Raw genomic sequence first — 26,124 nt, 5'->3', positions numbered from 1 at the left:
ACATTACACTGTTGATCAAGCTACTTAATATTTTCTCCTGTTATTAAGAAACCCTCACATTCAGTTTTCTTCCTGCATAAATGACACAACGGTAGGTGTTTTCCTGTGGATCACGTTAGCAGCAAAGGGGCATTGTCTCCTTCCTCTGGGAAGACAGAGATAGTTGCTCTTATTACCAAGGCAGAAGCAGAGGTTCTCCTCCATTTTGTTTCTCCCCTATGCTCAGATGCATAAAAACTAGACCCAGTTTCTCTGATCACTCTTGGAGATCTATTTCACAGATCATTTATTCCATTTTGAAGATAGGTGATTATAGCCTAAGATCATTTTTATAAATACATGAAAAATGTGAAAATAGACATTTACAACATAAGGCCAAATCCTCAGATTTATTTTGCTGACATTATTCTGGAACTGGAACTTAAGAAAGAGAATCCCCCTTGCCTCCCTACACCCCGTTTTAATAGCCCTGTATTATAGATCTCCCTGTCTCTGTTTTATTGGTGAGAAGCAGAAGCCCTCGGTTTTAGATAACCCATCCAAGGACTCACTCTAAGGAAGATGTGAAACTGATATTAGGCCTATGTCTTTCAGAATCCAACACTGATGTTCTAATTGGCGAGGCTGCAATCTGTCTTGCCGCGTGTACTCCTTGAAAGTAAATGTGTGTAGTGAGAATCACACTCAGACTGACAAATCAGTATTTCTAACCTCAAGAGATTTAATTGCAACATATTAATGAAAGATATCTAAAGAAACATTTCCAGCAGATCAAGTATTTAATAGGAGAGTGATTTTTCAGTAACATGGATATGAACTAAGAATATAGATGTTTGACCTGAGCTTTCTTTTCATGATATCAATGGTCAAATCATTTGATATAATATTGTTATATCAGGGATCCCTGGGTGGCGCAGCGGTTTAGCGCCTGCCTTTGGCCCAGGGCGTGATCCTGGAGACCCGGGATCGAATCCCATGTCGGGCTCCCGGTGCATGGAGCCTGCTTCTCCCTCTGCCTGTGTCTCTGCCTCTCTCTCTCACTGTGTGCCTATCATAAATAAATAAATTTTTTTTAAAAAAATTGTTATATCAGATTTTAATTCATTTTATTTATGTGTTCACCTATTCATTTATTTATTTTTCAGGAAGCATTGCCATCATTGTGCCTCTAGTCCTCCTGGTGACTTTGATAACCACCTTAGTAATTGGTTTAGTGCTTTGTAAAAGAAAAAGAAGGTAAGATTCCATGGTTTAGACAGTCAGTAAATAAATTACACATATAGTTACAGATATGTAGTGACGTTTCCCCTTTAATTTTAAAGATTCTTAACAACATGATTTAGTTATTCCAAGTGCAAAATCTTGTTTTCAAACCATTTTATCCTTCTGTTTCATTTTAAAGTGAGTATAATTTAGACAGTTTTCCCTTGTTACGTTAATAGAATGGCTCTATTTATATATTCTAACAAAACTAACAAGAGGACATGTTAATTAAAATTTCAGTTGAATTTTACATCTGTGGTAATTTTTCCATGAAACAGCAAGAATCTCTGAAGTGCATCCTATTATAGTAATGTGTAAGATTAGTGATATCAATACAATGATGCTGAATATGTCTTTTATATCACATGTGTGCATTTCATTCACAAATTCTGCATTGGTATAGTTTATAAATTCCTCAAAGTGTAATTTTTCAATTTATGTGAATATGCAGTTATAAAGATCTGGAAGGTACATGTAGTCTATAAGGTTATTATCTAGAACCAAGTGTTTGTGAGAGTATTTTTTTTTTAAACAGATGACTTGGGGATTGAAATTTTATTTCAAAGATTCTTTATCACTACTTTTAGTCATGATTTTCAGAAATCATAGGTCAAAGCGAATTTAAAAAATAATGAATTAGTGAATATTCAGTTTCAATTAATGTATTAATTATTTAATAGGAATATGTTCCAAGTGCATTTTTTGCAGTTAAATCTAAATAATTCGAGGAAATAACTTGCCACATTAAGACCCTTTTTGTTCTTCTATGGCTTGATAAATATTGTTTGTTTTGAATGCACTTTATTTATGAACTCTCTATGAGTTATATTGTCAGTAAATCTACAAATATAATAGCTTTATGTATCATGATTTTAATATTGAGACAGTTTACACTTACATTAATGTTCATATATTCTAGGACAAAAACTATTAGAAGACAGCCTATTATCAATGGAGGAATCAATGTAGAAATTGGCAATCCATCTTATAACATGTATGAGGTGGATCATGATCACAACGATGGAGGTCTTTTAGATCCTGGTTTTATGGTAGATGCAACAAAGGTAATATGTTTTAAGATGATGAAGAGTAAGCATTAACATCCCTGAGTCATTTATCTGTAAGACAGTCCTGAATTTTAATATTTCCTTTATCTCATGTTATATTAAATAACTTAAGGATGCATTGAATGTTACAGTCTCTTTTAAAGAAAAAATAAAATTATGGACCTGAAGCATGAAGTTAAGATAACATGTTTTAGAATATATGTATTTATTCATTCATTTAGTTTATAAATGTGTATAGTTTATTTAAAATATCTTACCCAAATGTATTGACATGCTAAAATATCTAAATATACAGCCTAGTATAAAAATACTGTCGGATTTATTTTTTAATAATATAAAGAGTGCAGTACTTCATTGCCAAAGTAAGTATTTTATTTCCAGTAGTGTTTCACTGATTCAACTAAGCTGTGCCCTTGGATTTGTTTGTAATCAAATTACTTCTGGAAAATATTTTTTTCTGCCATGATAGCCTTCTTATTGATTTGAATCATGTCATTGATACACAAAGCCGAAAAATCTGACTTTTTTTTGGTAAATTTTCTGTTCTTATTATATGCTCAGATGAGCAGCTTTAAAGAGAAATAGATAAATAATACAATTATCCATATAAAGTAAACATGCAAAGATCCACTACACTGTATTATCTTCATATTTTACATGATAATTATGGAATATTTTATTGTGAATTAAGAACATTTGTTTCCTATTATGGAATTGATTTTTCTTAGCGTATTCATTCATTTATTAAATAGTTAATTTATTTTCTGATATATTAAAGGTCTTTTGCCCTAAATCCACATTTACATTGTAAATAATAACAGTGACTGATCTATCTCCAAATGGGTTCAACTTATAGCAACAGCTGCTCCCAAAGATGTTGAATTGAATAGGGTCCCATATATTCAGGCTAGTTCTGAATCCATAGTGAGACTGAAATTGATGGTCAGATATTTATTTCTCCAAAAAGGAATCAATTGTTGCTGCATGTATAAATCTTTACACTATAAAAGGATATTTTAGTGATTTTTTTCCTAATTAGAAGTAAATTTGTATTTACTATTAATTATTAATTAACTCCTATATTTGAAATTGTTCATGAAATAAATCTGGAACCCTAAGTTTTGCTGTTTTCCACTTGAAAATGAAAGACTATACATATGGTACACATTGTTATTTGACAATTTATCTATGAAGAAGAAAGACATATTAAATAATAGACTCTTCTTATTCTTTGAATTTTTCTTAGGAAAAAGTACAGTGTATATAAGTAGTATATGAACTGATGAGGACATACTTTATATACTTTTCAGGGGAGTTCTCATTTTTTCCCCATCATTTTTATTTCTAGTGATAGAATTAAGCCAATTTTGGATGCTTAAGGAAAATAGCTTTTTAGTACTCCATTTAAAGGAAGATTAAACTATGCTTCAGTGCCCCCCAGATATACTTTTAATGTACTTTGCACATGACATTCAATAGAGATTTATTTACCAATTTGCTGACTGATTGACCAAAATTACATTAATGTGACTTAGATGGCTGAGTCTAGCTAGCTCTGATTTTTGAAATGTAAATATAAATTGTTGCCTAAGAAGTAACTACAAAAAAACACAACTAGTCCTAATAGGTATAAACACTTTTGGAAAGCAGGAGGCTACACTGAAGCAACCTTAATGATCAAATATTTTTCATAGAGTATCTACTGAGTCATGATGGTTTGATATAGTCATGATGTGATCAAATGAAAACTGTATTACACATAAAAATGATTTTATAGAACATTTTCATTATTTTCAAAATGGATAAATGTATACTTCAATCATACCTTTTAATCAAAATAATTGAAATAGTAAATACGGTTAATAAAAAAGATTTGACTATGGAGGTAATCACAGAATAGTTTGAAGATCACAAAAAAGAGAAATTAGTGTTTACTGGTTTTATCTCCAAATTCATCTCAAACCTTAGATTATTTTCAATATTTTTTCAAAGAGATCTTTGTGGGGGAAAATGAAGAGGCAGTATTGACCTGTGTTTATATTTAAAATCTTTTTCTGAGACCCTTGCCCTTATCTCAAACTTTGTGACTATTCATTGTTAAGAATTGATAGCTTTTTTTTTTCAATTCCCCTTTAATTTACTTCAAATTTGAACATAATTTTTTATGCTTTTCAACTTTTTATCTATTTTTTCCCCCTTTTGGATCGCTATCCCAAATATGAGTGTACCCGACTGACTAATTCTGCTCTTAGACCCAAGAAAATCTAAAGTCAATGTTCTTGCATGGAGACTTAGTAAACCATTTTAATTAGTAATTCATCTGGAGAGTCAGATTTCAAAAATACAGATTTTTTTTTAAATGCCAGATTTTTATTTGTTTAAAATACAGAATGGTGATGAATCTTTAATTGGAAGCAGCCAGATATTTGAGTGCTCAGAATATGCTGCTGTCAGAACTTTTCAAAGTGACAAACCTTAAGTGGGGGAGGCTTGTGTATTTTTCACAGAGCCGTTAGCAAAGATATGATTTCTTTGGGAAAGATGAAGTTAAATAAATAGAAATGTATGGAGATTACTTGAGGCATGGCATGTCTATCAGGAAGATGTACATACTAAAACTGTCTACTTATGAAGCACAGATCCAATATTAACAGTTTTTTTCTTAGTCTATTAAAGTTACTATGAATACAATGTGCCCGAGGGCTAATGAGCATCTTTATGCTGTTCTTATGACTTACTATGAGTTTATGTCAATGAAAATCGTTTCATGATATTAGATCGGAAACTAAAACTCTCTGTTTACATACAGGCCAGGTATATAGGGGGAGGGTCCAGTGCTTTCAAGCTTCCACACACAGCGCCGCCCATCTACCTAAACTCTGATATGAAAGGACCACTAACTGCTGGGGTGAGAGAAGAAAATTCATTATTCCATATCCATTCCATCACAGAAACCCTCGCAATGAAAGATGATGTCTAGATTTAGATAGGGCCTGTCTTTAATTGAGTTTTTAATTAACAAGAGATTTCAAAACAGCATTAAAATCAGAGGCTTATGTTAGACGTCCTGCTTATGCAAGACTACATATAAAACATGTTATCATTTTAGACAAGCTATTAAGTAGAAATATCTCTTCTGCTGATTTTGAAAATGTCATAGCACTTTAACAATAAAAAATGAATATTTGCTATTTTTGGAATTCTCTAGCCAGAAATTTAAACTGATTAATTTAAGCTTAAATTCATGTTTGGTTTTATTCACTTCCAATTAATGTGTTTAGTATATGTAAGTTTGATGTTCACTTAAATAAAAATATACTACAAAATATGGCATCATATTGAGAAATTAGAAGTGGTCTAATAAAAGCCACTCTTATTTATTTTATTTTTTTAATTAAGTGACTAGATTCTAGAGGAAAATACTCTGTCTTAGGTTACATAGTTCATGTTAGATGGAAGAGGTCTAAAAATAAGGGTATAAAGATTTGCAGAAATGAGTATGTGCTCCCCTAAACATCTCTCCCATCAGCTGTTTTCATTCTCATTTTTTATCATGTTTGTCTCATTTGCATGGCTCAAAGATTATATGTTTCTTTGTCGGAACTAAGATTTAGTGTTCTGTTGATGAGAAGACAAAACAAAATTAAACAAAAATTAGGCAGTAATTTCTTGGGTTAAGTTGCAGTTAATAAAAAACAATGAACGCTGCATGTTTTTCAACTGAAATAGATCACTTTTACATGTATCAGTTCTACTTCAAAGTGCTCTAAGTATGAAAATTAAGATGATTGTGAACATCACAATTCCTTGGAAGAGTCCAAAAGTATTTCCAATGATAATTACGTATGAGTTGTTTGAAGCAAAAATATTGTCTATTTTAATGTCTATTCCACCAATATATTTTACTATTATTTTTTGTTTTCCTGATTTTAACTTCATATTGAAAAAATTCTAAGCCTCAAGCAATTTAGATAATTTTCTGTAAACATATCTTTCCTGCCACTGCAACAGCAATAAGGGACAAATGTACGGACTGGAAATAAGATGATTTAGTTTAATGTTTTATGCTTTTAAATAAAGTCTCAGTGAATATTGTCTTCACAAAGATATCCTCAGGCTTTTACTATTATGTCAAAGTTCCACTTAGATTCACAAGTTACATGAAAAACGTACAATTATGTTTTTATCTAATACCTCACAAAAGTCAACTGAAGTCTGTATACAATTTAAATTACATTTATAAACTACTATTTAGAAAATTAAAGGTATTGCATACAAATGTTGTTAGCATTAAAAAGACATCCTAGAAAATAACTAATGTGATCAAAACTGATGAGAAAAATTTAATTTATTTCTTTTTCTCCAGCCAACAAATTACTCCAATCCAGTGTATGCAAAACTGTATATGGATGGGCAAAACTGTCGAAACTCCTTAGGAAGTGTTGATGAAAGGAAAGAACTGCTTCCAAAGAAAATAGAAATTGGGATAAGAGAGACGGTGGCATAATCAGCGATACCTTTTATATGCTGTATAAATGTATAAAATATAAGGATTACTTTTGTATGTTCCAACAGTATTATACTTGTTTTGGCATCAGCATTACCTCTTTGTTTATCTTACTCCTGGTTAATTGTTTTCTGAGTTTTCTGGGTTTTATTTTTTGCTGATGACTATTGATTGACCATTTGTATGGTATTTTTATGAAAAAGAACTGCACTACAATACAATTTACAACAATGCTGCTGATATGACTCACCTTTGAATTTGTTAAAATTACAAACAACATATTCCTTTGTAGTGTGAATATGAGCAATCTATTTTATATGAACTTTTTTGGTTCTACTTAATCAACAAAAAGAATCTCTGCACTTTTTCATTATATGGTCTGAAAGCTGTAATACAATGTCATTTTATTTTTCCATTTAAATTGATGGAAGAATGATTGAATGGTCAACTCTCTTCCTTGTGTCCATTAAGATTGATTCAGACTGCTGAAAATACCTAGCCCTCACAAATCCAACGTCACCTGCTTTGAAATTAGCCTTAGATTGCCAAGTGATAGATAAAAATTTTGAGGAAAAAACTTTTAAAAATATATACAATTGATAATTTGCATGAACACCTATGACTACATTTGCCAAAATTTAGTGGACTCTCTGTGATATACTAAACATATACACCCTGTAAACAATAGTTATATTTAGGTGATAGAACATAGCAAAAATATAACCAGAAGTGGAAAGACTACATTTGCTATGGATAAGACCTTTCGTTCTCCCTTGGTCCTGAGGTGAATAGCCAGCCTGGAGCACAACAGGGCATTGGGTCCTCATGCCTTAGGAAGTTCTTCCCAGTCATGTGCATTTTGTAGAAGATTAACCCAACCCCTTACTACACAGAACACTGAACAATAATATATAAGCACACAAATTGATGAAAATTTCAATGATGCGAATGAGTTCTCTTTGCTCAGTCAAAAGAGGCAAAATAGCCATTATCGTATAGAGTAATTAGTAAATATTTTCAATACACAGTATGACTAATCCGTTATTTGCCCTATTCACAACATATTCTTAAAGAACTTTCCAGGTTATAGGAAAACAATTACCTGCCCATAATCAAAGGTGGAGAGTATAAATGCTGACCAGTTACTCTGGTACTCTGGTTTCTTCCAGTTATGCAAAACACATGGACCCCTGCCATTCACTTTTTGGTTTTCAAATTTTGATTGAAACAAGTACGATTTATTTAAGTTGTATAAAAAAGGATAGCATTTTTATACAGATATCTTTAAAGGCACAAAAGATTTATTCATAAGGTATGGAGGGCTTTTTGTTCCTCTGATAGACATGACTGACTTTTAGCTGTCATAATGTATTAACCTAACAGATGAAATATGTTTGTGGTTGCTCTTTATCCCTTTGTACAAGCATTAAAAAAAAACCTGCTGTTTTATAAAGAGACTTTTTGTTGTACTATGTGCATGCATACTACCTATTTCTAAACTTTGCCATATTGAGGCCTTTATAAACTATTGATTTATGTAATACTAGTGCAATTTTGCTTGAACAATGTTATGCATATCATAAACTTTTTCAGGTTCTTGTTTAAGTACATTTTTTAAATTGAACAGTATTTTTCATTTTGGTTATAATAGTCATTTTGCCTATGTTTCTACAATGAAGTGTTAAATACTTTATAAAAAATTGTTGACTGACTTATTTAAATGAAATTCTACATATTTAAGTGCTTGTGTTGGGTAGTTTTTAAAAGTAAGAAAATCCCTTTCTTTATTGGGTGTAATATCCCTAGAAAACTATTTTACTTGAATGAGACATAATTTTTGTTAAATCCTTAGAGCATACTTTCTGGGTTGGATAGATTTCATTGCATCATTTTTGAAAGCACAATAGAGAAAGCATTTTCTCTTTTCTTGAAGCAGAAACATTTTTCTGGCTTTATATTTTTCCCCCATCTTACATTGCTTATTACAGATTCTTATATTGTGATAGAGAAGTAGGCTATATACACAGTAGCATGGTGATTGTGTTGAAATAAGCCAAAGCTCTTCCTGCCTTTCCCATTCTTAAAAAGTGTACTTTATTGGAAAACTCAGATTCCTTTAGATGCTATTTAGGCATTATTATGTACCTGGAATGGTTATTGGTATACTGACCTGCAGTATCAGCCTGGAGAAGCAAATGTAGCAGGGTCTGACTTACTGGAAGTATCATTGAGTTATATTATCCAAAGGGGCCTTTTTATATAAGCGCTTTATATATGTAACTGAAATTATTATTTGAAAAAAAACAGAACCAACATATTGAAATGATCTTGATACAATTAACAGTGGTATAAATATCTAGCAAGTCATATATGATATACAGCCAATCAACTAACACCTACAGTCTGGCAAAAAGACCTATTTTCTCACTAGGGTAGGGCATTGATGAAAGCCATAGTTGAGTTTACATTATCACAATCCTTATGTCCATGTTATGCCTCACCATCCCATGCCGGTTCATTCAAGTCCACACCAGAGTTCTTAGCTTTTCTTTTTGCAATAATTTTGCCTTTAGTCTTTACTGGACCAAGATACTTTTTCAACTACTTAAATTTACTCTATTTATTTAGATCTAGCTCTATTTCAATTATTTTATCCAAAAAACTCATATAAATGTTACCAATTCAGATGTGTAATTCTCCACCACAGCGATCATCCTTTATAAATGCCATCACCAAAATACTTCCTAAAACATTCCTTCAAGATTTGATGGAACACAATTTCTAAAAATGAATGCTTCATGATAAATTCTTCTTCCCAACCAAATTACTATTCATCCAAAGTAGAGGTTTTCAACCTCTAGACATATTGGGCCAGTTAATTCTTTGTTGTCCTTTACAAGGTAGGATATTTAGCAGGATCTCTGCCTTCTATCATTAGAAGTTACTAGTACCACCCAAAGTTGCAATAACCGGAATGTCTACAGACTTTGCCAAATTTCTTCTGGGGAACAAAACTGCACTTACTAAGAACAGATGACATAAGACTATGTTCTGCCTTCCACTATTAAAAAAACTCTCAACTGAAACAGCTAAATCAAAAAAAGAAAAAAAGAGAGAAAGAAAGAAAAAAGAAAGAAAGGAAAGAAAGAGAAGAAAGAAAGAAGAAAGAAAGAAAGAAAAAGAAAGAAAGAAAGAAAGAAAGAAAAGAAAAGAAAGGCCTCTAAGCATCAAAATCATGGCATGCCCAAGGTTTTGTTTTGTTTTGTTTTGTTTTTTTAGTTTTTAATACCAATGATGCATGAGTTATAGAAATTTGTTATTAGTAAAGTGCCTATACACTAAAAATAACAAAAAAACAAAAACAAAAAACAACATAAACAACAAAACATTACTAAGAGAAAAGTTTCATTTAGAAACTTTTACAGTTTTGTGTAAATTGGGCCATTGGATTCTTGAGGTTGAGATTTAAGCTTGTACTTTCCTTGTATGAATGTTACTTTCCATTTTTATGATGACTCAGATATGAAGAAGTTCAATACTCAATGTATGTTATAGCTACTATAAATGAAGTATAATATGCAAAATACCCACAATTTCCAAACCCTAACTGGAAATATTGGTATATGTGATGAAAGGAATAGAAAAAAAATACACTGCTTACTTTCCGTTATCCTCTCGAGTGTCCATTAGCTTCAAACAGATACTTTGAATGTAAAAATCAGATTCCTCTCTAAGAATACTTCTATTTAGAGTCAACTCTTTCATGTAGTTTTACTTAAAAAAATTAAAATATAAGAGACTAGGAATCCCACAGAGTTGAGCAAAATATAACTCACCACTATTTGAAAGCTGTTTTCTTTACCTAATGCCCCATTCCAATTTCCATCAGTTTAATAAAACTTTTTCAAAATTAGATGATATTATTTAATGTAAATTAGAGTCATCTAAATAGAAATTCTTTTTTTTTAATTTTTATTTATTTACGATAGTCAGAGAGAGACAGAGAGAGAGGCAGAGACACAGGCAGAGGGAGAAGCAGGCTCCATGCACCGGGAGCCCGACATGGGATTCGATCCCGGGTCTCCAGGATCGCGCCCTGGGCCAAAGGCAGGCGCCAAACCGCTGCGCCACCCAGGGATCCCTAAATAGAAATTCTTGAATTGTAACTTGTAAGAAAAGGAGAGGCTCAAGAACTTCTTTGTGAAGATGACTACCAGATAATATGGCAAAAGAAATTTTTTTCCACATATTTTGGAAATGTGAAAAAACAACAAAAAGTGCCATAAAATGATTCATTTTTTCAATTCTGCTACCAATTCCATTGCTAACATATTCATAAAGTTAACAAATCAAGAAAAAGATAAAGATAATCAACAATATACGGAAGTAGTTTTATTCAGAACAGCATTTAGGTTTTGATGGAATAATATCCAGAGGTCCAGAAACATGTACTTCATAATGTGCTATACATGTATCTCTTCTAAAAAAAGAAAAAGAAAAAGAAATGAAAAGAGTTATCTGGTTTAACTTTTTTCTAGTAGATATTATATTTAAGTGGCTGTAATTTATTCTGAAAAATAGTTTCTAGTGAATCCAATCATTTTTTTATCCAAAGTGATCAAAAATCAAAAGAAAAATTGATACTAAAGATGGCCTATTTGATAAATTATATGCTTAGAATGTGTTCATTCTCTCTGATGGATAGTCTGCCGCTTTAGCTGGGATTTGTAAGATAACGGTGAACTTAATGCAGTACCGATGCTTTACTCATTTGTTCACTACAAGATAATTTTTCAGCTGTAGTTTCCTCTGCAGTTTTAATACATAAAATATGAGACTTCTGATGCAATTGATTTCTAGCTATTTATGCCATAGTGGCTCGGGGAACCAATAATAAAATGTTGTAACTTTTCAAAAAATAATGTCCATTGTGAAAACCATACACATCTTACCCAAGTCAGTAATTTAAGTGAGAAAATATTTTTTCACACAGAGAACAAACTATGAAATATAATTGAGAAAAAAATTAGGATGTTGAAATATAAGGTTGTTTAAAGAGATACTTAAAAAAACAATACACAGAGTTGAAGTTTAGAGTAACTTGACTAATGAGGTACAACATTTCTCAATGGATAATGTCAAAAGTTAGGTAGGAAATAACTGGACAGTGAGATTACAAATGGTACTAACCTCCATCCCTACAGTCAGCTAGCATCAATGGTATGTTTGTGGAAATCTATATAAATACACAACAACACACAGCTTGCATATTTTCACACACTGGCTTTGATGTCCCATTGATTGTGGAGATGGCATTTCTCTCCTATTTTACATAAAATTCAATTATGTTTAGCTTCTCTGGTTTATAATTTCAGAAATCACTACCCTTATCCAGAGTGATAACTAATCCCTAGGTTCTTCTTCCTTAATATAAAATCATCATATTTCTCTCCATTTGCTTTTTGTTTTTTTTTTCTATCCAAACTGACCATACAGGAAGTCAATATTCCTCTTAGATTATTTTGTTCTAACCTGTATTTCTTAGTTATTGTAAAGAAAAAATAGTCATTTTAGAAAATTTAGTAAATAAATATAAAGAAAAAATAAAAATTACCAATAAGTTAAAACACTAAAAATAACCAGTTACCATTTTAGAGAATTTTCATTTGTTGTAGATTCGTGTATAAATTTAAATTTTCTACCCTGCTTTTAAAATATAACATTATAACATTAAAGTATTTGGGTGTATGTCTTTCCTGGGCTTTTATTTACTTATTTTTATTCAGTTTCTGATCATCCTATTCAGACTTCATATTGCATGGTTTTATTTTTGTCTTTTGATTTGAAGCTATTTATTTTAGTATTTGTTTTCCTGTTAAATATTTTAACTTTAAAAAAATGTACTAAAAATTAAATCCAAAATTTAAAAATGTCTCTTTTTTTCCCCTCTAACATGAGACATTTAATATTCTTGGATTCCCTTCGTGTCATTTGCCCTCATAGTCTTTGATACAATTTGTGGTTTTATTTTAACAAACTAAATGACATATTTTTATTTTTTTTTTTGTTTTCTCTTTATTAACTGGAATATTTTCAACTATTTTTACATTTAACATTTCTCTTTTAAAACAAAATTTCTTTTAGTATATGATTTTTCATTCTTAATTTCTTTATTTTGATGTAAATCTTATTTTATTGGTATATTTTATCAAGTATACTTATAAAAAGCCTTTATCTGTGGTATATTTTGCTGAGCTATTGTATTTATACAAACATCTCTCTAAGGTCTTCAAAAACAAATGTCAACTCAACTTATGTATGGAGATTTTCCATTTCCTGCAAAATTAGGTTGCACTTGCCTCACACTGCCTTCTGTTATTCAATGTTGTTAAGGATAAGTCTGAGACCAAACAGGTTTTCTTTTCTTGTAACATTTCTTCCCAGACTTAAAAACACAAAACTAATTGTAATAAAAATATTTTGCCACATATGCACGTTTTTATTAATTTTGTCTACTTACAGGAAACTGTTTTTAGCTGAGATTTGTTTTCTTCAAGATATCTTTATTACTTTTGTCCTAATTGATTTCTTTAATATACAGAAGCTTTTAGGTTATAAGTCTTTCTTTTTTCTCACACATGTATCATTTTAATAATTTTTCTTTTTTTCCTTCTTATTCTAGAAGAGATTTTCAAGTTTCTTACCTGTAATTTTAGTTTACTTTTGTCCCAGTAGACTCAACTAATGTTTCATGTGTGCATGTATGCATGTGCCTCAGGAACTAGTCCTTCATTATTTTACTCACCTTCCTTCTTAATTTAGTTCTTTTTTGTTGTTGTTTGTTGTTGCTGTTGTTGTTGTTGTTTTTGTCCTGCTTAGTCTAGTCTATTTTATTTTCATGGCTTTCTGCTGAGGTGCCATAATATGTTTCCTGTTTCCTACTCATGATGCCAGTCAATTTCATAAGTTCTCTTTTTCAGCATGTCCTTGTGCTCATATCCTTGTCTATGAAATTTAAAAAAAATAATAATAGTCCAGGATGCTTTTTATTTTTTTCTTTTTCATTAGTGATGTTTAATTACAGAGAAAACACTGTCCCTCAAGTGCTGTCCAGTACATAGGGTATGCAATATTTGTTCCCACTTTCCATCAATTTTATGCCTCTTAAATATCTTTCTTAGGCCTGTAACTCCTGGACCATTTCTCCCTCATATTTCCTAATGGGTCTTTCCTAGAAGGCAGTATGATTATTTTCATTCTCATATCAATATATTTTATTTACTTACATAATAAAACAAAGAAGTGCATAAAAACGTCAATGCCCCTGAATGTCATAATACCGGGATTCTTTCTGTAATCCACAACCAGCTACATCCCCAAATATTATGTCTTATGTTGGGCTCTAACCTTCTGTAAATTCACTGGGAGAGAAAAAGGCCTCTTTAGTGCTTCCACACCCCTTCTCTTTCTTCAAAATAGTCCTAGATATCTGTGTATTTTCTGGTAGCATCATCTTTTGAAAGATTGTAGAAGCCTGGATTGAGAACAGTGGATGTATGGCTATCCACTTCCTTTTCTAATACAGATCCCAGGACTTTGCATCTTGATAAAAAAAAAATGGGGAAAATACAAATCTTCCCTAGAACATCTCAGAACCATTTTTCATATTTCCCTCAGATTTATAATCTCCCTGGTTTCCCTTTTGCTGATCCCTTCCCTTTTTAGCTAGAGAAAGCTCTTTGTGTTTAAGGGCTAATAGGATTAGATTGAATCAACTTGGATAATCTCTTCATTTTAAGGTCCACAACCTTAAATCTGCAAGGTGCCTTTTGCCAAGGAAGGTAACATAGTCACAGATTTCAGATATTAAAGCACGCACACATATAAGAGGCATTATTTAAACTATAATGCACTCTTGCTTCCTGCCCTGAGGCATCTGAGCTGGTGCAAAAGGCAAGCTCTAGATGTTCTTGCCATGATTCTTCCTTGCTGGTCCAACACCTTTATATAAAATCCACTCTAGGAATGTGCTCTCCCTCATATCATCCAAGTTTATAGCTCTGCCTTACTCAAGCTGCACTTAGTTGTCCTTGATTATTTGACAACAAATAATATAAGGACTGACCATGGGGAGAACCCATCTGAAACTCAAACATGTGTGGCCTGAGAATATGAAGGTGTTAATGCTCCAGAGAGTAACTATTAACCAATGGAGCAACCATTAACCAATAAAAAATGCCCCTTCCTCCTTTTAGACAGCTAGTTCTGTTCTTCATTATTCCTGTTTCTTCCGAAGTTCTCTGAGAAACCAGCCTAATTTTCCCATTGTGGTAATCAACATGAAAATACCCATCTGTATAGCTTTTGTACTATTCCCAGTTTCCCCTATATAGTCTCGACTACTACCCAATATAAACTGCTTACATAAAGCCCTTGTCTCAAGCTCTGCTTTGGGAAATATGAAGTGGGTCTGTCAAAGTAAAGTATTAGAAATGAATTCTAAAACGGAATCACCCACTAGCCAGATATAATAAAGACCCCATTGTTGGTGGTAAGTGGGGTGATGATTACCCTAACACGTAGTAGCACTACAATTTCTAAGATCCCTGCTAGCAGTGACTGGGATGAATTATAGATAGAGGATCAAGGGCCACCTGATTGGCTCCATTTAGTGTTTGGCTCTTGATTTTGGCTCAGATCTTGGTTTCAGGTTCATGAGATCGAGCCCCATGTCAGGCTTCACACTCTGCCAGAGAAGTATGCTTGAGATTCTCTCCTTCTCCCTCCCCCTCTACTCCTTCCCTCTGCCCCTCCCCTCACTTGCTCATGCATTCTCTCTCTCTCTCTCTCTTTCTCAAACAAATAAGTAAATCTTTAAAAGAGAAGAAGATCAAGCACTGGCTTATATGGTAGCTGTGGTACTTAAACAATATAAAACAATAATTATAAAGATTATATTATTGGATGACTTATTTAAAGCATAAAAAAGAAAATGATAAACTCAGGTTAGCTAATAATCAACTCAAGGTGCACTGTGTAGGTCAGAAGACAAAGGATTGTATGTCAATTACCAGTCTTAACCTTGCAATGAGAAAAAGAAATATTCAGAACTTTTGAGGATTGTTGGATATCGCATCCAACAAATTGATGAAGATTCTAAGGTACCTTAAAATCATCATGCCCCTCATTTAGTGGGAGCCTGTAGACTCCACGTAATGAATAAAGTTCTGGTCCAAGTTCTCTTATAGTAGATCTAATATATCCAAGGATTTAAACAGAAGTTATTCTCTGCTCCCTCAGTATATAATCAGGATACATATACTGAGCATCTGGCACAACTCTAATATACATTTGTGGAGGAAAAGTGATTAAAATAAGGGCTAGGTGGAAGTTTCCCAAACTGCCCTATCTTCTGGCTGAATAGTAAAATAAAAGCAAGTAGAAATTTCAGAGATTTATGCGACAATTAAAGATTTAAAAGATGTGATGATGGTGATTCCCATCTTAAACCATTTACCTAAATAAAAAAAGAAGCAAAACAAACAAACTGTGGCACTTCGTAGTTATTGACCTGGCAATGCATTCTTTTCTATCTGTATCAGAGGAAGGATCCAAGTTTTCTTTTATGCATGAAGTATAGCAATATAGATTCACTTTGACCCTAAAACTATGTTTGCCCTCTTTTTTTAAAGACTTATTTTTTTTAGAGAGAGAGAAAGAGAGAGAGAGAGTGAGTGAAAGGGGCAGAGGGAGAGAGAATCCACAACAGATTGCACTGAGCATGGAGCCCGACACAGGGCTCCATCATGTGACCCTGAGATCATGACCTGAGCTGAAATAAAAAAACAGGTTCTTAACTGAGTGGGTGCCTCCACCCATTTTCAGGATCCTGAAGCATCTCACATTTTGCAGAACCACACAGTGACATGGGGAAGGTCATTCAAATGTTTAGTAAATATAGGCATGTCAAATACAAACTTTCTAGGCTAATATTTATAGCTTTAAAAATTTTCAAATCATTTGCAAAACTGACATTGTGACCATTTTGATAGTGCTATGTAACTCCAGGCACAAGGTGAAGTTTAAAACTGAATTAATTTTTGCCTAAATGTTTTCATTTTAAGTAATTGGATGCTAAACACTCCCTCAGTTCTACATTCCATTTATTTTCTATGGACTCCTCAAATTTGGTGTTATTTGCCCTTTATTTTTAATATAATTTTTGTTCAATTAATATATAATCTTTGTCTATAGAGCTCTTTTGCTTGTTTAATGATATTTAAAATAATATACTTTTATTCACCTTGAAGATTGCAACAGAAAACATAAAGTTTTTTGAATATTTACTTTGCCATCATTATTACTTGCAGCATGATGCCAGCACATACATGGAAATGCTCCTTCTTGGCCTATATTAGATTGTAAAATGAACTCTGAATCCTATGCTTGTAAGTGGATGTATATAAATATTTGAAATGAATGTCTTCAATGGATTCTGCAAGACAAGATCCCGACCCTTGACTCACAATTAATTAGTACAAAGAAAGAAAATCTAGACAAACAGCCTCCCCATTAATTTGATAGCTAATTAAAATGCATCCTCTGTAGAAGTCACTTGACTCTCAATTACAATTAAATATGCAAGGTTATCAGAACACTGCAAAGCAGAAAGCTGAAAGTAATCTTCCTGTTAGAGTGAACGTATCAAGGATGGTTCTATGTGGTAAGGAAAGGTTTCATGTATCACAGCTAGCTCTGTTGTTCATTGAATGTTCCCACAGGGCAATAGAAACAATAATGTCACTTCTGGTCCTAGGATCCCATCAACTGTAGTAGGCTCAAGGTTAAAACCTAGTGAACTGTTAAAAATGTTTGCGGACCCCTCAAATATCAACTAGAATGGTCTAAAAAAAACTGGCTGTCAAGATTTGCCTGTTGCTCTAATGGTGTTGGGTTAATTTTGTCATAAAATTAATGATGCACTTAAAATGAAGAGATTTATGATATCAGCGAGTACTTCTAATTGAGTTAACCCAAGAGAGTAGCTTCCAATTCATGCAACTCCAAAAAAAGAATGATTAATAAGGTGTCCAAATTGTATCCTCCCTTTTTGACTGAAATCTTCAATAGGCTATTAAAATAATTACCTCATTTTGACTTCAATTATTGTTTTTTAAAAATCAGAATCCATTTTTTTCATAAGATGACAGTGTTTTTCATGAATTCCAAGCTCAATTGTTTCCTTATGTTAACCTATGAATAAAAGCCTTTTTGAGCCTTAGAAGAAAACCTTACTATATGTGTGTAATTAAAACATGGTCCCTTTATTTATTTAGTATCTATTTTTAAAATGTAGGCTGATTTTATTTGGCATTACCAGCTGAATTTTAAAGAGGCATTCGTGCATTAAGTCATATACTGAAGAGACATTGATAAAAAGGCCTATACCTAAAATGCTAAATAGCCTGCATATTTCAGTGGAACTATTATGACAGGGATAAAGAACAACAGGGCCACTCTGTTCCCTTTGATGGCTATATCTGAGACAGAAATGGCAGCTTGAAGATTGTAACAAGACCTGGTTAAATGTGTGTCATTTCTTCTTTACAAAAATCACTTTCATGCCACTAGATTTATGATGTGCCAGTTTCCCATTACAGACCTTTTGGCTGAGATGGGATATAGTTATCGCTATGTCCATTTCACTGTGTGGTAAGAGGGAAGTGCCAAATTTGATTCATCTTCTAGTGCAGATTTCAACAAAAGAACCATCAGTTTTGTATAAATGAAACAACCAGAAAAATCTGGCAAATCATATTTACAATTTTAAAAGGCACATACTCTACATATCAAAACTACACAAAAAAATGAAGAATTTCAGACTTTAGACCCTTATCATTGAGCCGGGCTCCATAATTAAGCCAATAGCATCTGTTGACCATTAAGTACGAGGCCTTTGTTTCCTCTGTCACTTTGAATTATCCATTTAAGTAACTAGAATTAATAAAGATAATCTGTGATTAATGGAACCTTTGTTTTTAAAGTGCTATCTATATGGAATGAATCTTAAATCTACTATTATATCTTTCATAATATTAATTGTATTAATATTAAGATGTATTTATGATAAATGTAATTTAACTAAATTTAAAATTTGCTTTCTTTACCTGGTCTCAGGGATTAAATCATGGATGCTAAATCATGGGTTGTGATTTCAATGATTCCTTAAAATCCTAGTTTTATCTTTGAAGGTGGTATTGAAGTACCTTATGGACAAGCATGGCAGTTGCTTATCTTAAAATCAGCCCCTACCTAACAAAGCCATGCTCAAACAGTACAACTTAACCCATGTGATAGTAATTTTAGCCCTTTTTGAGTACATATATTTTTTAATCTATACAAACTTCCAGAGTAATACATTTCATGGATTTCATTTCAATACATATAGACTACCTATATGCTTACATGTCTAAATTGTGTTTTAGCTAAAATGGCTTTTTTCAAGTATGCAGGGGACTATTTCAAGAATTCAGTATTTCTGTGTATTTGAGAACACATTGTAGGCATGACATTCCGAATATCAGAAGACATGTCCAATGTACCTAATCCATCTCCTTGCATTGAAATGAGGCCTAACTTAGCATGGTTTCCAAAAGACCTATGCAATTTCTTTGGATGCTATTAAAGAAATTGTGTGTGATGGGGCACCATTTCCCTACTCTTTTCAAGTACACTCTATGTTTAAAATTTCTCTTAGTATTATAGGATAATCTGAGATTTTTTTTTTCAGGTTTTACTAAATTCCAGTTAGTTAATATACAATGTAATATTAGTCTCAGGTATACAATGGTGATTCAACACTTCCATACAACACCTGGTGCTTATCACAAATATCCTCCTTAATCTGCATCACCTGTTTCTCCCAATGCCCCTCTCATCTCCCTTCAGGTAACCATCAGTTTGTTCTCCAAAGTTGAGTCTGTTTTTTTGATTTATCTCTCTCTCTTTTTTTTCCCCTTTGCTTGTTTGTTTTGTTTCTTAAATTCCACATAGGAGTGAAATCATATGGTATTTGTCTTTCTCTGACTGAAAATAGTAATTCAGAGGGATACATGCACCCCAATGCTTAAGGCAGCATTACCCACAATAGCCAGATAATTATGGAAACATCTGAGATTTCTTAACAATATTTGAGATGAAATTTATAAAATTTCTATATTTTCTTAGAGGATATTAAAAATGGAGTACAGGGATCCCTGGGTGGCGCAGTGGTTTGGCGCCTGCCTTTGGCCCAGGGCGCGATCCTGGAGACCCGGGATCAAATCCCACGTCGGGCTCCCGGTGCATGGAGCCTGCTTCTCCCTCTGCCTGTGTCTCTGTCTCTCTCTCTCTCTCACTGTGTGCCATTCATAAATAAATAAAAATTAAAAAAAATAAAAAATGGAGTACAGCATTACTTTGGTTTTCAAGGAGTTTAGTTAACCCCAGAAAAATCTATGTTGACATGAAAATCACAGATATGGCCAGTTTTTGTTTTTGTTTTTTAGGCAAATTAAAATTTAGATGCATCACTGAAAATATCTAATTCCCTGGAAGTTACATTAAGAGCACCTGTGTATATAAGACCGGAGATATGTTGGAACTCAATAATGATTGACAAATATATGCAAATATGATTGGCTAGATGTATAATTAGTCTTTCCAGATAAACAGCACTGATAAGTAAAATCTTGATTATTTAGAATGCTGTGAGGTTTCCTAGATTATATTTCAATCATGTATATTAGATTATTCCATAATAGCCAGGATTTTATCCCCGTTCTGGGTAAAATACACATAAGGGTAGTCCTGGTGGCTCAGTGGTTTAGCGCTGCCTTCGGCCCGGGGTGTGAGACTGGAGACCCTGGGATCGAGTCCCACGTTGGGCTCCCTGCATGGAGCCTGCTTCTCCCTCTGCCTGTGTCTCTGCCTTTCTCTCTCTCTCTCTCTCTCTCTCTCTCTCTCTCTCTCTGTCTCTCATGAATAAATAAATAAAACCTTAAAAAAAATATTGGAGGAGGACAAAGTTAAGTATTGTCCATGCCTATGAAATTGAAAGATGACACTTCTACTGGCAGCATTGTAGTGAAAATTCACTTTCTATGAAAAAGAAAAAAAAAAAAGATATAATCTTGATTCCTATCAGTCCTTGTGAATTTCAGACCTTAATCTCAATATTGATGGTTCCCAATTTATAATGGTTCAATTTACAATTCTTCAGCTTTATGATGGTGCAAAAGCTAAATGCATTGAGTAGGAATCATACTTCAATTTTGAATTTTGATTTTTTTCTGGGCTACCAATAAGCCGTATGATACTGTCTCATGATGCTGGGCAGTAACAATGAGCCACAGCTTCCAGTCAGCCATGTGATCACAAGGGTAAATGATGGATGCTTTTACAACCATTCTGTACCCATACAACCATTCTTTTTTTCAGTATTTGATGGATTACATCAGATATTCAACACTTTATTATAAAATAGGAGGATTTGTGTTAGGATATTTTGCCTAACTATAGGCCTAATGTGAGCATTCTGTGCACTTTTGAAGTAAGTTAAGCTAAGATATGGCATTCAGTAGGTTATGTGCATTAAATGCATTTTAGAATTATGATAGTTTCAATCTATGATGCGTTTATCAGGACATAATCCCATTGAAAGCTGAGGGAGATCTGTACTTGGTGCCTATATTTCTCAATTTTTCTTCCCTGTCTTTGTTTCCCTATCACTACACCCACTATCATCACTGCAATGAATATTCACACCCACTCTGTTTATTTCATTCAGGGATTATAGTATCTTTTTTAGTTATTCAGCACTCAGTCATATTATCTTCCTTTGGGATTTTCTTTCATTTACCCTATCAGAGTAGTCACGTGATCATCTACCGAAAAATAGAAGTTTCAATACATGCTAGGAAAGGATGAACTGAATGTGAAGATGGGACTTAGAAACAAGAGTAAAGATGTGCATTTTCTTTGAGTTTCAGTAGTTACAGTTTTCTAGTTATTCGAGCATCCATAAAAATTAACTCTTATATGCAGTTTTTCAAGTGCCTTTGTAACTTTTACTCTTGCTTCCATTCCTTTATACTGTTAGGAGACCAAATGAACCTCCTGGCTACCACAAAGAATCCATATCATAACATACTGTTAAGTACCATAACCAATCAAATCTAAAACAATTTGTAACATGGTGACTATAAAATAATACAGCATCTTCAACAAGAAGCTCCTAAACAAAGATTATCTGTTGGATGAGTACAAATTTGGGCAGAAACAGGCCTTTGCATCACCCCTTTGTTTAGTCACTGGCTGCCTTCTCTAGAAAGGCTTGATCTTTACTCAAAACTGAGGCAGAGTTGATCTTTACTCAAAGCTGAGGGGGTTTCATACAACCATACATTTGCAGCTAAGCAGTGTAGTGGGCCCTTCCTTGAGGCAAAATCATGGTTGCAGATCTCCATTTCTGGTATAAGAACATTTTTTGGTATTCACTTGATATTTACTGGATAAAAACAGTATCTACAATTTGTAAAACAAAATTGCTAAAACAGGCCCAATACAATAAAGAATTTGAAATTATATATTTAATTAGAACATATACATGGAACACTTGGGTGGCACAGTCGTTTAAGAATCCAACTCTTGCTTTTGGTTCAGGTTGTCATCTCAGGGTCATGAGATGGAGTCCTGCGTCAGGGTCTGCACTCTGCGTAAGGCTCTCTCTCCCTCTGCCCCTCCTCAGTCCCTTCCTCTCTCAAAGAAATAATCTTTTATTTTTATTTTTTAAGATTTTGTTTATTTGACAGAGAGAGCACAAGTAGGCAGAGTGGCAGGGAGAGAGAAGCAGATTTCCTGTTGAGCAGAGAGCCCAATGAGGGGCTTGTCAATCCCAGGACCCTAAGATCATGACCTGAGACAAAGGTAGACATTTAACTGAGTCTACCACCCAGGCACCACAGAAAGAAATCTTTAAAAATACATACATACATACATACATACATAGATGATAGAATATACACACAAATAACTAAATAATTATCTCTACACTTTTCCCTGAGCTGGTCTTTTGCACTGAAGGTCTCTATCTACAGTCATTGCTGAAGATCAGAGCCATGATTGTATGTATACTCAAGTGACTACTTCTGGGTTTCCATTTAGTGATTTGTTTTGCCTCCGTTCACAGGATGGTGCTTCCATGTTCTTTCACCTTAATCCTGATCAGTTAGTAGTATGATATCCAGGAATTTCAGTTTCCCTAGGAACAGCTATACTTGTTTGCACACGGGCCTTAATTACCCTACTTTTCTCAGGACATCTCTCCCCTACCCAGAACTAGAACCTTCTTTTGTACCACTTTTCACTTATCTATACACTTTTATAGGCTCCCCAGAACTATTACTCACCTTCTTGACTTCTAATTATTTGAGTGTCCCTTTGGATTCTTCCTTCCATGGACTGAGCCACAAATGAATGTCTTCAAAATGACCATATCAGAATGCAAGAAAGAATCCTGGCCTCATGAGCCCTGTGCCTGTACTATTTGTTTTCATTCCTAACCCAGTTAAGGCTCCCCAGACCTATCAATACAGGGAATTTCCTTAAAAAAATATGAATTGCTTGGATTATATACTTTGGGGGAGAAAAGAAAAAAATATATTAAATATGTGTTGGTAGTTAATTGTTTAATTAGATGAGGTACAGGTAATTTTAGGCTCATCATCAAATGTTTAATTTCCTGTCATTTTAAAACTTTTTCCCCTAAATAAAACAGTTGGTTCATTAATAATTAAACCCCCATCTCTCTGAACGAGTGTAAGGTGTAAACAAGCCAATTAAAGTAATTCCCTTTGCAATACTGATATAAAAACCCTAGAGGAGATGCATGAAGGAAAGCAAATTCAGCTTATAATAGTCAGGGCTAAGCCAGGAATCTCTGTTGGAAGCCTAAACTCAGGGCACGTGAATGTGGAAGGATGCCTCTTGTTTATTGGGAGCTATTTAAAAAATTGAATTTGAGCACCCCATGTGGTAGCCCATACCCCTCTGTAGTGACTTTGTAACTCTTCTTTATAAATAGAGTGAGATAGAAGCAATAGTGTAGCCATTCTGAGGCCAAGCCTTAAGAGGCATTGAACATTTTTGCTTATTTTTTCTTGGCATCATGTTCAGTTGCTGCATGAGGGCCTGGTTGAACTTGACGAAAGATGAGAGCCTGTGAGGATAAGAGGTTAAATCACTAGCTGAGGCTTCCTGGACCAGCCAACCCTCACATTAACTGGTGGGTGATGAGACCAGTCTACCCAGAACTACCCAGCTAAGCCCAGTTCAAGTTGCCACACCATAAAGCTATATTAAAATACAAAATGTTAAGGTGGTTCTTTATTTAAAGAAAGCTCACTGATATACCCAATAATATCCACAATGTTCTTCTTAAAAATGTCACTAGCTGGACAATTATTGCCAGTCGCATTTATTCAATGCAGGAGGCCTGGTCCATGACTATTTTGTCCTGACACTAGTGCTTGGAGAGTGTAGAGGACAGGAAATTTGGTTCTTTCAATGTTTTGTCCACTATGGTAATAAGCACAGATACTGTCCTTTTGAATTAATGGTATCCTGGGTGAATAAATCAATCAGAGTATGTAAGTATGTCATACGATACACAGATACTAAGGAATTTTCAGTTTCCATTTAGTTCAGGGTCATCTGCAGTTTAATCCTAACTAATACAGTCCCCTCTCCACTGGCCAGGATACAGTTAGATCTGAAATCTAACTAACTTATGTTAGTTAGTAAGTATCATGAAAGAGGTCAAACACTATGGCTTAGAGAGTTAATGACTACAGGTGCTCAGTGATTACTAGATGAAAGGGATGTGAGGCAATCCCAAAAACATGGATAGAATCTCTACACGGGAAAAAAAAATGAGAGAAAAATATTCAAGACGAAGAATTATTTAAACCTAGAGCATATGCTTGAGTTCCAGTGGAGGGAGAAGGAAAGATTTCATGAAAGTGGGTGGTGGTTCGAAAACATAAAATAGGTTAGGAGTCAAGGAAAGGAATTCCTCAGTGGCCAAGTGAATTTGTACCTGACTTTGACTAATGCAGAATAGGCTGTTCCTAGAAGTTTCTGAACAAGCAAAGGACATAAGCAGAGTTGGTCTTTATAAAGCTGAACCACATAGCAGATACAGAATAGATTTTAGGGGTAGATGAGCTATTGCAACTTAATAGACAAAGAGTTAATGGATTAAAGAAATAGCTACATATATGGTGAAGATAATCAGAAAGGATTTGTGCGTGATGCAATGTAGACTTTTAAGGACTTGAAAAAATTTAAATTATTGGTTTCTAATACATTGGTATGTTTCAGACAGAAATACGAAACTGAGATAAACAGTTGTTTTGAGACTGAGTTCCTACTTTTTTTTTTATAATGTCAAATAGTGGCAAGAAAGGTAATACTAAATCTTAGGAGATGGAGCATATAGTGTTCCTAATAGTTATTTCAAGGTATACTAAACTTATTGGAAAATAATTGAGAAGCAGAACTTCGGGAAAAGGGGGAAAATAAGAAAAAAAACATGAATGTCTTTGCAAAATTCATTTCATAGCAATGAATTTTAATTTGCTTGCTTTTTGTTTTATTTTTTTGGAAAGAAATCAAAGAAAGCAAGCAATATAGAAGGAAGTATGAAAATGTGACAAATTTAAAACTGAACATCTGCATACCACAGAAAGAAAAGTGAGAGAAAAATTTGACAAACATTTCTTTTAGCTCAGGATTTATTATGAGGTGTTTGCAAATTATCTCTCCAATTTTGAATATAAATTACAGAATAACTAATGCATACTTGTTATTGTGTAGTTTGTGTCATTTTATAATTTGAGTCTTGGAGCTTATTAACTTTTCTTTCTTATAGAAGTTGATTCAAAGAGCAAAATAACTCCTGAAAAAAGAAATGTCAAAATATAAAAAGCATACTCAGTGCTTCAGATAGAGGAGGATGATGATAAATACATGACTTATCTTTAAGTAAAATTCTTTGTCATACTATAAAATAATTGTAGATATTATATGTATTCATACATCTATATAGTTTGTAAGAATTCATGCTCATATCTAGCAAATAATTTAGTAAATAGCTTTATACTGACTGAAAGGAAAATGGAATAAAAGTGTAAAGAAAAAAATAACAGCCTTTTTTCTGCACTTTTTGAATATACTATTAAAGCCAAA

At 33.3% G+C, this 26,124-nt stretch overlaps 1 protein-coding gene across 1 annotated transcript in view; it reads left to right on the top strand.

The window, feature by feature from the left end:
• Positions 1-8,447, top strand: part of LOC129495604 (low-density lipoprotein receptor-related protein 1B) — a 1,831,349-nt gene extending 1,822,902 nt beyond the window's left edge. The window contains exons 88-91 of the mRNA XM_055303278.1: positions 1,146-1,236; positions 2,183-2,327; positions 5,140-5,238; positions 6,697-8,447. Coding sequence (XP_055159253.1) covers positions 1,146-1,236; positions 2,183-2,327; positions 5,140-5,238; positions 6,697-6,837 — 476 coding nt within the window. The 3' untranslated portion in view covers positions 6,838-8,447. The remainder of the gene's footprint in view (positions 1-1,145; positions 1,237-2,182; positions 2,328-5,139; positions 5,239-6,696) is intronic.
• The last annotated feature ends 17,677 nt before the right edge of the window (positions 8,448-26,124 follow it).

This window comes from Nyctereutes procyonoides, unplaced genomic scaffold, assembly GCF_905146905.1.
Source record: "Nyctereutes procyonoides isolate TBG_1078 unplaced genomic scaffold, NYPRO_anot_genome, whole genome shotgun sequence".
NCBI lineage: Eukaryota > Metazoa > Chordata > Mammalia > Carnivora > Canidae > Nyctereutes > Nyctereutes procyonoides.
This window is presented reverse-complemented; position numbering and strand designations above follow the sequence as displayed.